A 12,942-nucleotide genomic window follows, 5' to 3' on the forward strand; every position below is an offset into this window, starting at 1 on the left:
TGTTACTACCGCTTTATACTGAAGAGGAGTGACTCAAAGTTGCCTGAAAATTTAAAATATTTTTCAACGCGGCCTACTTTACTCAGATATATATCGATGGCCCTTGCTTTGATTATCCTTGGTCCACAAGGGTTGCATGTTAGTATAGTGGAGCCTTGCTAATTGCACCTCCTCGCTGGGGTATTCTCCGTTCACGCGATACTTGAGCGGTACCTTGTGATCAAACTGCCACTGCCCTCGGTTTCCCCAGCACATCCCGTCTTTGAATTGATCCTGGATATGACCGATAAATGTGCAAATACCGCACCCCAGGTACTCTGTAGAGGCTATCTCCGTATCATACCTTAGTGCATCGTTAATCTGGTTAGAATAAGTCTATGGAGATACCCAGGGTGATCACATATGGGGCACTGGTGTCTATGTTTTTGATGCGGACACTTTGCACGTTCCCGCCACGCCTTGAGGGTATCGCGGCATCTGTTGCACCGTTTCATTCGCTGGCCTTGTTTTGGATTTTAAAGTTGTCAAGGGATTGGGTTGGCTTACATTGTGTACATTTTTTACTGTCCTCCATCTTGTTACTTTTTGTGAAGTGGTACTTCACAAAACTCTGGAGGGGGAAACCTCACTATTCACAACATAAGAGGGGAGGTATGTACGCCGTCAGCGTGCACCTTCCGCTTATCATAAAACGCCGAGAGGCCCAGCTTGTTTTGTTCGTACGTAACCATCCCCTGGTTGCGCACCCGGAAACGTACGTTTTTCGCAGTGTCAATAGAGCCATTCAACGCGTTCTTATACCTCTCCCATGTCATAGTGTTCTGCTTCTTCGACATGCCTTTACAGGAGAATTTTGTGCCCTCTTTCCCTTCGACGAAATAGCACTTGGCTGTCGTGGGAATCATCCTAAACCCTATAAACTCAAGCTTAAACAGACCTCCTGTTCGACTCGAGTACTTATCAGTGACGAGCCAGTTTTTCACGTCCTTGTCGTACTCGTCAAGCAGTTCAGGGCAAACAACATCACGTAACTCTTCTCCAGAGATGGCAAAATAGGCACTATCCGTATCCATGTAAATGTATTCAAAGTCTCGACGATCCACGTACTTGTCAATGAAGTCGTTGTAAAAAACCAGCATGCGCAATTTGGCCAGCTGGTACACCGCAATGCCGCACTGGTACGCTCTGTCGATATGCACCTTTTTCTTTCCTTCTCGGATCTCGTAAGCATCGCCTATCTCTTCAAGATCTTCAAGGTACGGCGATCGCAATGCTGCATCCACCTTCTTTTCATCTCTGGTAAAGGTGGTGTTCGCGTGCCTCGCTAGATCTTCGATCATTTTCCCATAGAACGAGTTCCCTTTCAGCTTGGCTGTATCTCCCGCAATACGCTTTTCAGGGTCTTTATCGGCTTGTCGTCGTGCATCCGCAATTTCTTCCGGAAACCATGCAAATGGCTTACCTCGTTTGTACTTGATGAACTGGTGAAACGCTGTCACCTGCAGGCCATGGTCGAGGTACCACTTTAGCACCGGAGTGTACAACAAGATCTTTTTAGCTTTCATCAACCCTAGAAGCTTACGTGTGCCTGAAATACGTTTGCGCTCTGTTGCTTTTAGGTACTCGTGCATGTGCTCAGGGATTTGATCGTCGGGTATCTCCTTGACCACAAATAGCGGAGCCATCTCGCTAAATTTGTCATACAGTTCCAGAGGGACCTCGATGTCGACCTGCGCAAAACCGAATAAGCTGCCGCTCTGCACCCCTTCTGTCAACAGTCTGATGTTGTGCTCAGCCGTGGGTGGGTTGATCTTGATCAGCTTCTCCTTCCCACAAGGAAAGTCTTGCATCAACGTACTCGGGTACAGCATGTTCGCGTCAAGCCCCAAAACAGTTTTGCACTTCCGTGGCTCCTGGTAGATATGGGATCTGATACCCGTCACGTCTCTCTCGTGGTACCTACAGAACACGATGGCAGGCCCTCCCACCATGCCCGTTTGAAGCAGTTCATACGCCTCATTCTTCGTGCACTCAGTGCAAGCCTTTTGCACCTTTTTGCACGCCTTGCAACTCTTTCCTTTGCATCCCCCTGCACATTTTCCCTTGCATGTCTTGCACTTTTTCCCCCTGCATGTCTTGCACTTTTTCCCCTTGCACGTCTCGCAATTCTCACCTTTCTTTCTCTTTCCACCACAACTCTCGCATGGCCTGCCGTTACACACCTCGCAAACGTTACCCTCACACTCTTTACACTGTTCTCGAGCTTTCTTGCACGCCTCGCAGCCCTCCCCTTTGCACGGTTTGCTTTCACACTTGTGCTTGCATGGTTCTCCTGGAGCGTATAGCTCTAGCTTTGGATTCAGTCGTAGAGACTTGTTCAAGACGTAGCGCATCGATACACCTGGAATGCTTACTGCGTCTTTCAAAATGTCTATCTCGTCGTCGTAGTACTACCGCCTTGTCTTGTCCACGCCTTCGATGAAGGGTTCCACATCGGCTAAATTGTACTCACGCAACCAGTCCATCATGGTGACCCAGCCTCGCTTGTAAAATTCTGCACGGAATGTTTCGTACTCATCAAGAGAGAGGGCGTTCTTCCTACTAAGACTGCTATAGAAGTGTTCGTACGCCACGGGTCCGACGTGGGTTAGCTTGTCATAGCTCGTCAGCCACTCGTATGGGAACACCAGCTTTTCGAGCTTGCAATCCAGAGACTTGCACCATCGGTCGTAGCTCATACCAGGAGCGAGAAAATTTTTGATTTCGAGAAATTTGAACCTCGAGGTCGTGAGGAACATGTAGTTGTTGTCTTTCTTCGCCACGTTGATCTTTTTTTCATTGTCTTTAGCAATTTGATCGACAAAGTACCGCTTGATCATGTTCTGGTCATACTTGCCGCTGTTGAAACCTATCACGGGCACTTGGCCCACCCACGCGTCCCATGCATTCTGAGTCTTGTCTGAAAGCATGTCAAAATCATTGGGTCTCGGGTACATTCTCTCCACCTCTTCCACGATGAGGGCGTGTCTCTTTTCGAGCTGCTCCACAAACTGTTTAATCAAGATCTTGGGATCATCGTGCTCCAAGAACGTTGGATCTCCGTTCAGACTATCGTGAATGGCGACTCTGACCGGTACATGCTCCGAGATGTATGTTAGATCGGATGTTTGCCGCTGGTGTAAAGGTGCTAAGAGAGCCTCGAAATCAAACACGATGTAGTGAGGGTAGGGTCAAAATTCTTTCTTGAGGTACCTCTTGGCCTTGGGTGGGCTCTCGCACTCCCACACTGTCACGAGGTTGTAGCCAAGTTTTCGGATGCCTTCCTCCTTTGACTTGGTGGCAATATATTGATTTTTGTTCGTGTTTGTTCCTTGGCAGGGACATCCGTGCCACTTGCAACCGTGGTACTCATAGACTGTCCTGATCTGAGGTTCATAGCCGTCTACCTTGTAGACCTCATTTTTTTTCTCCCTGTAGCGTATGACTCGTTCTCCTCCATGCCCACAGAGTGCGTGATGAATGTGCCTTCCAGTTTCCCTCGACATGTATTCTATCCATTTACAAGCGTCATAACTGAAGCCCTCACCGTAAAAGACCTTCTCTGACTTGCTAGGCATGCGCTTGACCTTCTTGCCTTTGCAGATGATAGTCGGCTTTTTTTCTTCACATATCTTCTTATGTTTCGTAAGATCTCCGCTGCTTGCAAACATTTGCTTGCAGGCTTCGCATTCCCATTTCTGTTGTGCCAATACGTCTACATCCTTGATGTAGAAACAGTGTCCATCCAACATACCAAGGTTGATCGTGTCTAAATCTTTTTTGTGTTGATTCTGACTGTACACGAGTCTCCATGGTGCTTTCTCAGAGTTGGTCTTAGGTTCAAAGACTCTGATGTTAATCTTGAAACGCTTCGCTATACCCTCAAAGTCAACGAGCTTCGTAGCACGTACATCTTCCCGCTTTAGTTTGGGATTCTCGTAGTACTCGCGTGCTAGTTTGAGGGCTGGCCTCGTGATATGCTTTTCACGCTGCTTTCGCTCTCCCCGGTAGTGAACGGCTAGGCATCGCCAAAAGCACAATTTGTCGGTTCTTTCATCTTCTTTGTCAAAGCTGTAGATGCACCTCTTTTTTCGCAACCAGTCTGGCAAGGGTCCACAGCCTAACAGGGGCTCCCTTGTGGAGATGATCTTGATTTGCACATGGTTGAAGACTATTTTCCCTTCGTACGATCCTAGGGTCTCGATTGTTCTTTCTGGTGGCAAGTACGCCTTCCCCCAAAACTCGTTATCTCCTTGATCTAATCGCTGCATTTCACATTTTTCGATAAAGGCTTTGATGTCAGCTAGGCTTGTAAGCGATCCTTCGCTTCCTTTGGTCTTGTGATACGGAGCCGTGCCACCTCCTGCTTCGTAGATGGTGCAAGCAAAACTGTAGACTACCTTAACTCTCATGTCTATGTAGGGCGTAATTTTTCGCATGATGGCCTCCGACAGTGGCTGATTAAGGTTCTTGTTGAACAGCCATGTCTTGACACGATTTCCATCTTCCAACATCTGTGCGTCATTCTCATCAAATAATTGCTGAATGTCTTCGACGCCTTCGGATCGGTTTTTCTCTTGTGGGAACATGTGCTTGATGTCTTCGACTCCACTATATTCATCTTGTATGTCTCCAGCATCGTAAAAGTCCTCTCGCGCTTCTCTCTCAATTTCATCGTGCAGCGTCGTCCTTCCAGCAATTTGCTCCTTCGCCCTATTATAATAAGAAGTAACAGTGTCTCGTACACTCTTCAGGCGATCGGCAAGAGCGTCGCGAGCTGCTGCCAAAGGTGCTGAGACAGCGCTATATAATTTACTGATTGCATTCTTGAACCAACTCATTTCTCTTTATTATATACAGATTTTGGACTTTCGGAATTTTTTTAGAGGTGGACGCAATTTGAGTAGGGGATTTCCCTATTCAAACAGATTTGCGCGTTTGTTGCTGTTGTTTACTCATTTGAGGCATGATGAAATCTGTGATTACTCATTTGAGGTATGATGAAATCTGTGACGTCACAGATTTTTTTGGGGGTCTAAAAGCAGCGTTTTTTAATGGGGGTTTGACCGTTGAAAACCTAAAACCTGTTTATATGGGGGTGCTACTCTAGCTGAACAAGCCAGGATTTATTTGACACATCACCGCTGTTCCAATGGTTATTTGATAGACCCGAAAAATTTATCAAACTTTTTTCAACTCTTTTTAACTTCGACGCTTTCTCTGAAGAAGATTATGAAGAAGCGTTTAAGCTGGTACAGCAGCAAAAATCAGCAAAAACAGCAAAAAACTTGAAGCTTTTATACGAATTAAATGTAGGGTAATATTTTTATTTTCGATTTTAGAAGTGATTGAACCATATTGTAGTTATGACGTAACCAGCAACGAATTAATATCAAGAATCGCCGTAAAGACATTTAGATTTGCAAAAAACGAAAATTTGATTTTGAGCGGATAAAATTATTATACAATTGTGTTACCATTTTACATTTGCAAATTGTAACAAAGAATTTACATCAATGAAATGGGACTCAGCGTCGAACGCCAGATGTAGTTCTACAAGTTAACAGTACTTGCAACCTATTTGTAGGTCACTTCTCTTTCTACAATTATCAGGCGTTAACCTAAAATATAAAAGAGAGACAAAAATTCCATCATTTAAACATAATAATCGCCATATGGTGATGACTAACCCTGTTTTTACCCAATTTCTCCAGACTGAATAAAACATTTGGCCTCAAAAAAATGTCTATACCCAGCCTCAACAATCCCTCTTCAAAATAAAAATTCATGAATAATAATTAGTTCAGCCAAATATAGCTTAAGTGTACGCCCTTTTGAAATTTAACAGAAAAATTTAAGACGATCTTTATTATGCTACACTGCACGAGCTTTAACTTTCGATAGCATTTTTGTTTTACTTTAGAATTTTCAGACATGCTTGGTGAATCATGCAGCTATGACTTGGTGTGCGGAAATCTTTTTATTCGGAATAGTTTTCTTTCAACAGCGTTCGATGCTGCAGGGGATGCTAACAAAGAATCTTTTTAAAAAAACAAAAGGCTATTGTTAAAGAAATAAGAATGATAAAAAAAATCTGCACACCGTTTTAACAGGGTTAACGCAAGATTCATTTAAAAGCAGAAGCTGATGAAAAATAACGAGTTTGTAAAAAGTTGGAGCTCGTAAAATCCGATTTTTTCTTTTATTTTAATACATATTTAGGTGGAAATTTTTGCTGACTCAGCAATTTTGCTGACTCAGTTAAAATCATTACATTATGTAGTAAGGCCTATATTTTTAGGAAATGGTAAAAAAATGGTATCAATAATACACTCAGTAAATAATTCAGCTCTTTGGACAGCCATAAAAGGGTTACTGCCACCTTCACAATGCGGCACTATTAAAAAAAGAGCTGCGAGACCCCTAGGCGTACTTCGCGAAAATTAAAAATGTAAAAATTTCAGTACACAAAAAATTATACACTCAATATTTTTTATTCAAAAAGGATCCTTGTTTGGGATAAAAATAAAGCTGTCCAGCTGGACAAATTCTCAGGGCGCAAGAATGACAAACCTACCGAGAATTATGTGGCTTGCTAAGTAGCTAAACATTTTCCATTTTAACAAAAATATAAAATGAGGAATGAAGGTAGCTAAAATAACCAATAATTTGTATGTTAGTTGGGATGATTCGAAATCAATAAACGAAAGTATATACCTATTGGTCTCCGTGGCTAGGTAGCTGAAACATCAAAATTAATATGTTTAAAACTTGTATAAAATGCAGAAAATGATAAAATGCAAATGACTTGTTTGGTTAATTCTAACTCTAGTTTTTTGTTTTCTCAGCTCTATTTTTACCGGTGCCGCATTTTTAGAGTGCGTAGTGAAATTAAATATCCGCAAATATTAAATGTTTTTAGCTAAGTTGTCGGCAAAATATTGAATGTAACAGAGCTAACGATCCTACAATAATCACGAGTTCGCTATTCTTCTGTTTTCCCGAAGGGTAATAAAAGTTCGACATTTTGAAACTTTGGTTACTCTTTCATACTTTCATCATGCTCCGCACGATCCTCACGACATATCAGTTTAGTTCTCAATGCTAGTTACACTTTTTTTCGTTCCTGTTTCCCTTGACCGGTGAAACAGAACATTAGATTCAGAAAAGGCAAGCGCGTTTATAACGGCACATGCTACCATTATACCAATCAATGCCATTTATTCCGTGACATAAAAGTTGCCTTAGCTGTGTATTGGTATAGCAAAGTCTCTTGAGTACTTCCCCAGGCGATGGAATAAATAGCATTAAAAAAGAACCACCTATATCTAGCTGGATTTTCGATGCTTCGTCAAAATTTGCGTTTGCAGCCAAATCTTAAAATTGCTTTGTTTAATATTTATGCATGGCTAGAAATATAACAATATATTAATGTTAACATGGAAAAAGATATAAATACATATAAACAAAAGCATGACCTACAGACTTTCTTTTAAAATTGGCGCGGCCACGTTAAATCGTCCATTAAGCATGCTGTCATCGCTAGATTTTGAGGTCGTACTTATAAAAGGAACGGATCAAAAGGCACAATGTTTTTAATGCTTATTAATTTTTTTACAATCTTGCCCAAAAGTGCCATTTTTAAGTATTAAGTAATAAAAATAAAAAATAATGAAATATAATAAGACTAGTCGTTAGCCCGTGGGAAATCCACAGAAATACATATACGCGGTACGCATTTGTTATTTGGTACATAAATATTTCGTGTCTTTGTAACACTTTTTTTTCGCGCACAAAGAGGAATATTAATATAAAAAATAGAGATATTTAAAAATTTAGTCAGTTTGATAAAACTTTACGTAAAATTTATATATTGTGTGTTGATGGATTCGTATAGCTAACTAACACATCAGCCGTCGCAATTTACCTTGGCGTGTCTAATTTTTCATTTTCCTTCATAAATGTGTTATATATGGAGGTGGAAATTGCATTTTGGTTATTTACAATGAATATGTAAGCTCTGTTAGCTGCATGAGCAATGTTGGCCATCCTCGACAGGTTCGAATTTAACAGGGGATTTCAATTTTGATTAATGTAGGAACTTGTAAGAGATACAGTTGGATTTTAAAGTATTTTAGTTAAGTTATACTGATTTTTAAGGTTATTATGTTCGTGTTACTTTATGTTGTTATTCTATCAAGGACAATGCATAATAGCTACACAATGAATATCTGTTCTTCATAGTACATAATAAAATAATAAGGACATGATCATTATGTTAATGGTATGTTTTTTGTATCAAGAATCTTCAAGACATTGTAACCATAATTGTTAAGTAATAATAAGCATGCGTAACAACTTGAAGATTTACACCATGAGTGACACACATTTTTTATATAAATTTTATTTATAAGAAATCATAGGCCTTAAAACCAAAATTTAAGAAACTTTTTGAAAAACCTTAATTAGAGAGTAAAATATCCGACATTCACACACTTATACATACAGCTCACAAAATACGCACAAAGATTGCAAAGGTCATTCAGTCCAAACGAACAAAATCTTGTAAACAAAATATTAATTTCTATGTAGTAGTTACTGGATATTAAACTCATGTTGTTGTTTTTTATTTTAAAGTTTGTTTTTATCCCAATCGAATCTACTTTGCCTATTTATGGAGATTATGTGATAAGTTCTTTAGTGAGAGAGTCTTTTTAAAAAATGATACTGTTTTCTTGTATTATAGTATAATATTCTTACTTGATTGCCTTTCTTTTAATGAGTCAAACAAAACTGCGTGAAATTCAGTTGTATCTATATGGAATAAAAAAAGATTTTTTTTGGTGAAGACAACAAGTACTTTGAGGATTATAGATAGTCAATGTAATACTATTTTGTTCATGTATAAACTTCTCTGGTACAGATAAACATATTGTGCACGTTGCTACAGTACTCCATAACGATGCAAGATGGCATAAATAACATTCATATTTTAAAACAGATTATTATTGTTGAAATTTGTTTTAGAAAAAGAGGGTGTTTATAGCTTAGATTTTGTGAGATAATCTAAGGCTGTACTGTAGTTGTTCGTTATACTTACCGAAGCCTGTATAAATATTTACATTGACTTTATTAAAGAAAATTCACCTGTTAAAATTACTAACATTAAGCCTACAATTTTATAATTTGCAGGTCACTCTTTATAACTAAAATAAAACATATTATTTAAATTATGCAATCTGACCTTTAACAGGACATTCCTTTTTTAATTGTTCATACAACAGCGAGATCAGACGTGTTTTAGAATATAGAACATAAACATTCATGTGGTTATATATTATTTTGTTGTGTGTGAACGCATTGTCAGTCTGCAAGTGCAAAGTTCAGATGGTTATTTGTTGAAGTTACAAAGAAGGTACGTTCTTAGCTTATGTTTTCTTGTCACTTAACCTAAGGTCGAATTACGCGAATAATGCACCAATATAAACGAACATTTTTTAAAAAACTGGTTAAAAAGATCAAAATATTTCTGTCTTGACAACACTTTTAAAATTGGCAGTATGGAGCCGCGATTATAAATCTTTGAAGTAAAATGATACAACAATGCAGCCAGGGCAGATGCAGTTACTAGGAACTGGAATAACGTTTTAAGACATGGAAATTTAGATTTGAGTAAATTAAAAGCGCAGAAATATGATTTACTTAAAGTTAATGTTTCTTTAATGAGTAATTTATGTGAATACTATTAATATTTTACCTTCAAATGACCTCCAAAAAAAGCAGAAAGCTTGTATAATATCAAAATCTATTTTCTTGAATTTTGTGTACGTATTACGACATTGTTTTACATAGCTAAATCAATGCAAACATCAATAAAACTTATGCCAACAAACAATTAAGCTACACATTTTTTGAATACCAATGTATGTTATAAGGACTATTGTTTAGAGTTTTGCAAATTCCCAACTGAGCGAACACAGTACAAGATTTCTTCCGCAGCGACCTAGCTACGATTGGATATTGCGCATTATTGGTATAACTAAATTAGGCGCCCAGACGCATATTTTTAACATTTTGCCTTTTTTAGCTGCGCTATTTAAGGAAAAGATATAATTCTGGGAATGTTGGTTATTTTAATTCTTCTTACAGTCTATTTATTATTTGCAAAAGAAAGCGAGATAGTGTTTCCTGACAAGATTACAGTAACAACAAATGGCATCCAAAGTTTCTTAGCGAAACAGACTGCGATTACTTCAAATTTAAAATGCAAACCTGCTTGCTGTTATATATAAAGGGGCTACAATTGTAGACAAGATGTAGTGAAACGACTTGGAAAATAATGATATTACTCCAAAATTGCTTTCTCCCCTTGTTAATGTTGGCTTCAAGAAGTGCAGAGTATTTGAACTAATCTTTCCACTATAGTTTCTTTTTATTACCCCTAAAAAAACATTGCTGTCGTTTTACCCGTTTTTCACTTGACTTAAGTACCTCCCTTAAGGCTTAACCTTGCTAGGTTATTGTTGTAGCATTGTGACCAAAAAAACTTAATGAATACTATTAAAAAAATAAATGTGCATCTGATCCTAAAGATGGTCATTTTCTCGCAACTAAATTATCTTGCTGTTTTGATGTTGCTAACTATCATTGCATTTCCACCTATTTCTATTTATTTTAGGTGTTGCGATATTGCTGTGTCCGCAGGCGCAAAGGCAAAACATAATGTTCATTTTGACATTGGCAATTTTTCTAATAAATTTTCAAACACTGGATGCATGTCCGGCGCTATGTAATTGTCATGACCAAGCAGTGTATTGCAATGTACAAAAGGTCTTAACAAAAGAAGATATTGAAATAATTGGACCGAAGATACCGTTGAACACGATAGCATTAACCATTAATCAATACGCATCAGAGGATCTTTCACTCAAAGCTTTTCCTGTTCTACCTTTGTTAAAAGAACTGAATATAGGCTATAGTAATTTATCAAAAGTTCCGAATGAATTGTCAAGAAAGTTGCCTGCCTTATCGAGTTTAACGTTACGTCGGAACAAAATAACAAGGGTTAGTGGAAAAGATTTTCTCGGACTTCGTAACTTAAAAGATTTACGAATCTTTCAAAACCCGTTAGAGGAAGTTAGTGTTGATACTTTTTCAGATTTACTGAATCTAACCTATATAGATTTGCAAGGCAATCGCCTCACTTCACTTGATGTCAGAACTTTTGCAGGTCTTGAAAAATTAACCATAATAGATCTCACTAAAAACCTCATACAAAGCATTCCAGAATACACATTTTCCAGTCAAAAATCGCTAGTTGAATTACGTTTGGAAAACAACAAAATTAAAAAATTGTTTCCGACGTCCTTCGCTGGCCTTTCAAAGCTAAGTGTGCTGTATTTAAATAGAAATGAAATTAACAAGTTACCCCATGGTTTGTTTAATGTATTTGACAACTCAAAATTGATCTTTTACATGAATCATAATAAGATCGAAAAAGTACCAAATGAATTGTTTAGAGATGGTCAAGTGATAAACATATTCGGAATAGCAAACAACAAGTTATCAGATATTGCAGATAAAGCTTTTGCAGAAACAACTTTTACCACTGGCTTAGACTTATCCAGTAACAACATTAAATCAATTCCCCCGAATGCATTCAGAAGAACGTCAATTAGTATATTAGCATTGGCGAACAATCCCTTAAATTGCAATTGCGACTTTTACAAACTATTAGACGTAATTCAACAAGGCAATAAAGCCACGAATTTTATGGGTTCTTGCCATTTACCAACATCACTGGCGGGTCTATCTATTAGCAATTCTTCCGCTATAAAGGAAAGTCAGTGTACCATATGTGATTTCAACTCAACGTGTTTAAATAGTGCTCACTGTGTTCCGCTCGGCGGAAAGTCTTTTACTTGTAAATGTTTAGATGGATACAAAGGTGATATATGCCAGACGAAGATGAAGAGAAATGGACAAAAAGAGTTGGTGTTCCCCTTGGTTGGTGCCTTTCTAGCATTGATTTTTGTTATTGCAATTATTTTTTGCATTCATTGGTATATGCGGCGTTCACTTGTTGGCAACAGGTTGCAAAAGGAGTATTCATCAATCAACACATAAATTAATATCTGATTTGCAACATTCTTTATTGTACTTTTAAATTTTCTTTAATCATATATATTTCAATATTTTTTATTAACATGTTGAATTAATGTGATTGACTCAAATAATTAACTGAGAATGCACTCCCGTATAATTCATTTCTTCTTTTTTAAATAGAACTTACCAAGTAGAATTATTACTAATTTAGTAAATTATTTAGGGTACAACAAATAAAAGTTCGTGATTTAATCCACTTGTGTTAAATTTGAATTCTTTTCCAATCAACTTGTATAAGTCATCCCAAAGAATAATGGAAGCATATATCGTTTCTTATATGGCCACACCAATGTTATAAGGATAGAAAAACTAAAGAAATTCATAGCCTGTCAGTTGTAACAAATCCTGCTACGATGTGGTGTTAGAAATAAAACAGTATTAATAATGGCTATCTGTATTGGAAACCAAGCTACCTTGACTCACATTAAAAGCTCAATCAAATCATATTATTTAAATGCTTAGGGTATATCTGTGTTGCGGATAAACATTTAGTCGCATTTGTACGAAGTCATTCGAATAAAATCGTGTCCTATCCAATATACAATAAATGAGGTAGCCTTTATTTCAAATCGACAAGAAATTTCGTTATGTTTACATGCAAAACTTTATGAACTTTGTGTAAACTGCACATGCAACATAACTTTGTACACATGTGTAATAACCTTTTGAACATGCGCAAAGCTTAATCCTATTCGGTCCGGGGTTTTTTGAACATATTATGACCGGGCGGTGGATTCG

The 12,942-nt window shown here is 38.0% G+C and overlaps 1 protein-coding gene and 1 long non-coding RNA gene across 2 annotated transcripts; one reads left to right on the top strand and one right to left on the bottom strand.

Moving 5' to 3' along the window:
- Nucleotides 1-5,265: 5,265 nt before the first annotated feature.
- On the bottom strand, nt 5,266-9,230 carry LOC130657499 (uncharacterized). Its single transcript, XR_008985152.1, has 3 exons — nt 9,140-9,230; nt 8,800-8,853; nt 5,266-5,660 (listed from the first exon to the last, which is right to left on the bottom strand). It is a non-coding gene; the product is annotated as an uncharacterized LOC130657499 (long non-coding RNA).
- A 108-nt stretch (nt 9,231-9,338) lies between these two features.
- LOC130657498 (slit homolog 1 protein-like) lies at nt 9,339-12,606 on the top strand. Its single transcript, XM_057460491.1, has 2 exons — nt 9,339-9,454; nt 10,718-12,606. The coding sequence occupies exon 2, from the start codon at nt 10,762-10,764 to the stop codon at nt 12,163-12,165; it is 1,404 nt and encodes a 467-aa protein (XP_057316474.1). The 5' UTR covers nt 9,339-9,454; nt 10,718-10,761; the 3' UTR covers nt 12,166-12,606.
- Nucleotides 12,607-12,942: the final 336 nt, after the last annotated feature.

Source organism: Hydractinia symbiolongicarpus, chromosome 9, assembly GCF_029227915.1.
Source record: "Hydractinia symbiolongicarpus strain clone_291-10 chromosome 9, HSymV2.1, whole genome shotgun sequence".
Classification (NCBI taxonomy): Eukaryota; Metazoa; Cnidaria; class Hydrozoa; order Anthoathecata; family Hydractiniidae; genus Hydractinia; species Hydractinia symbiolongicarpus.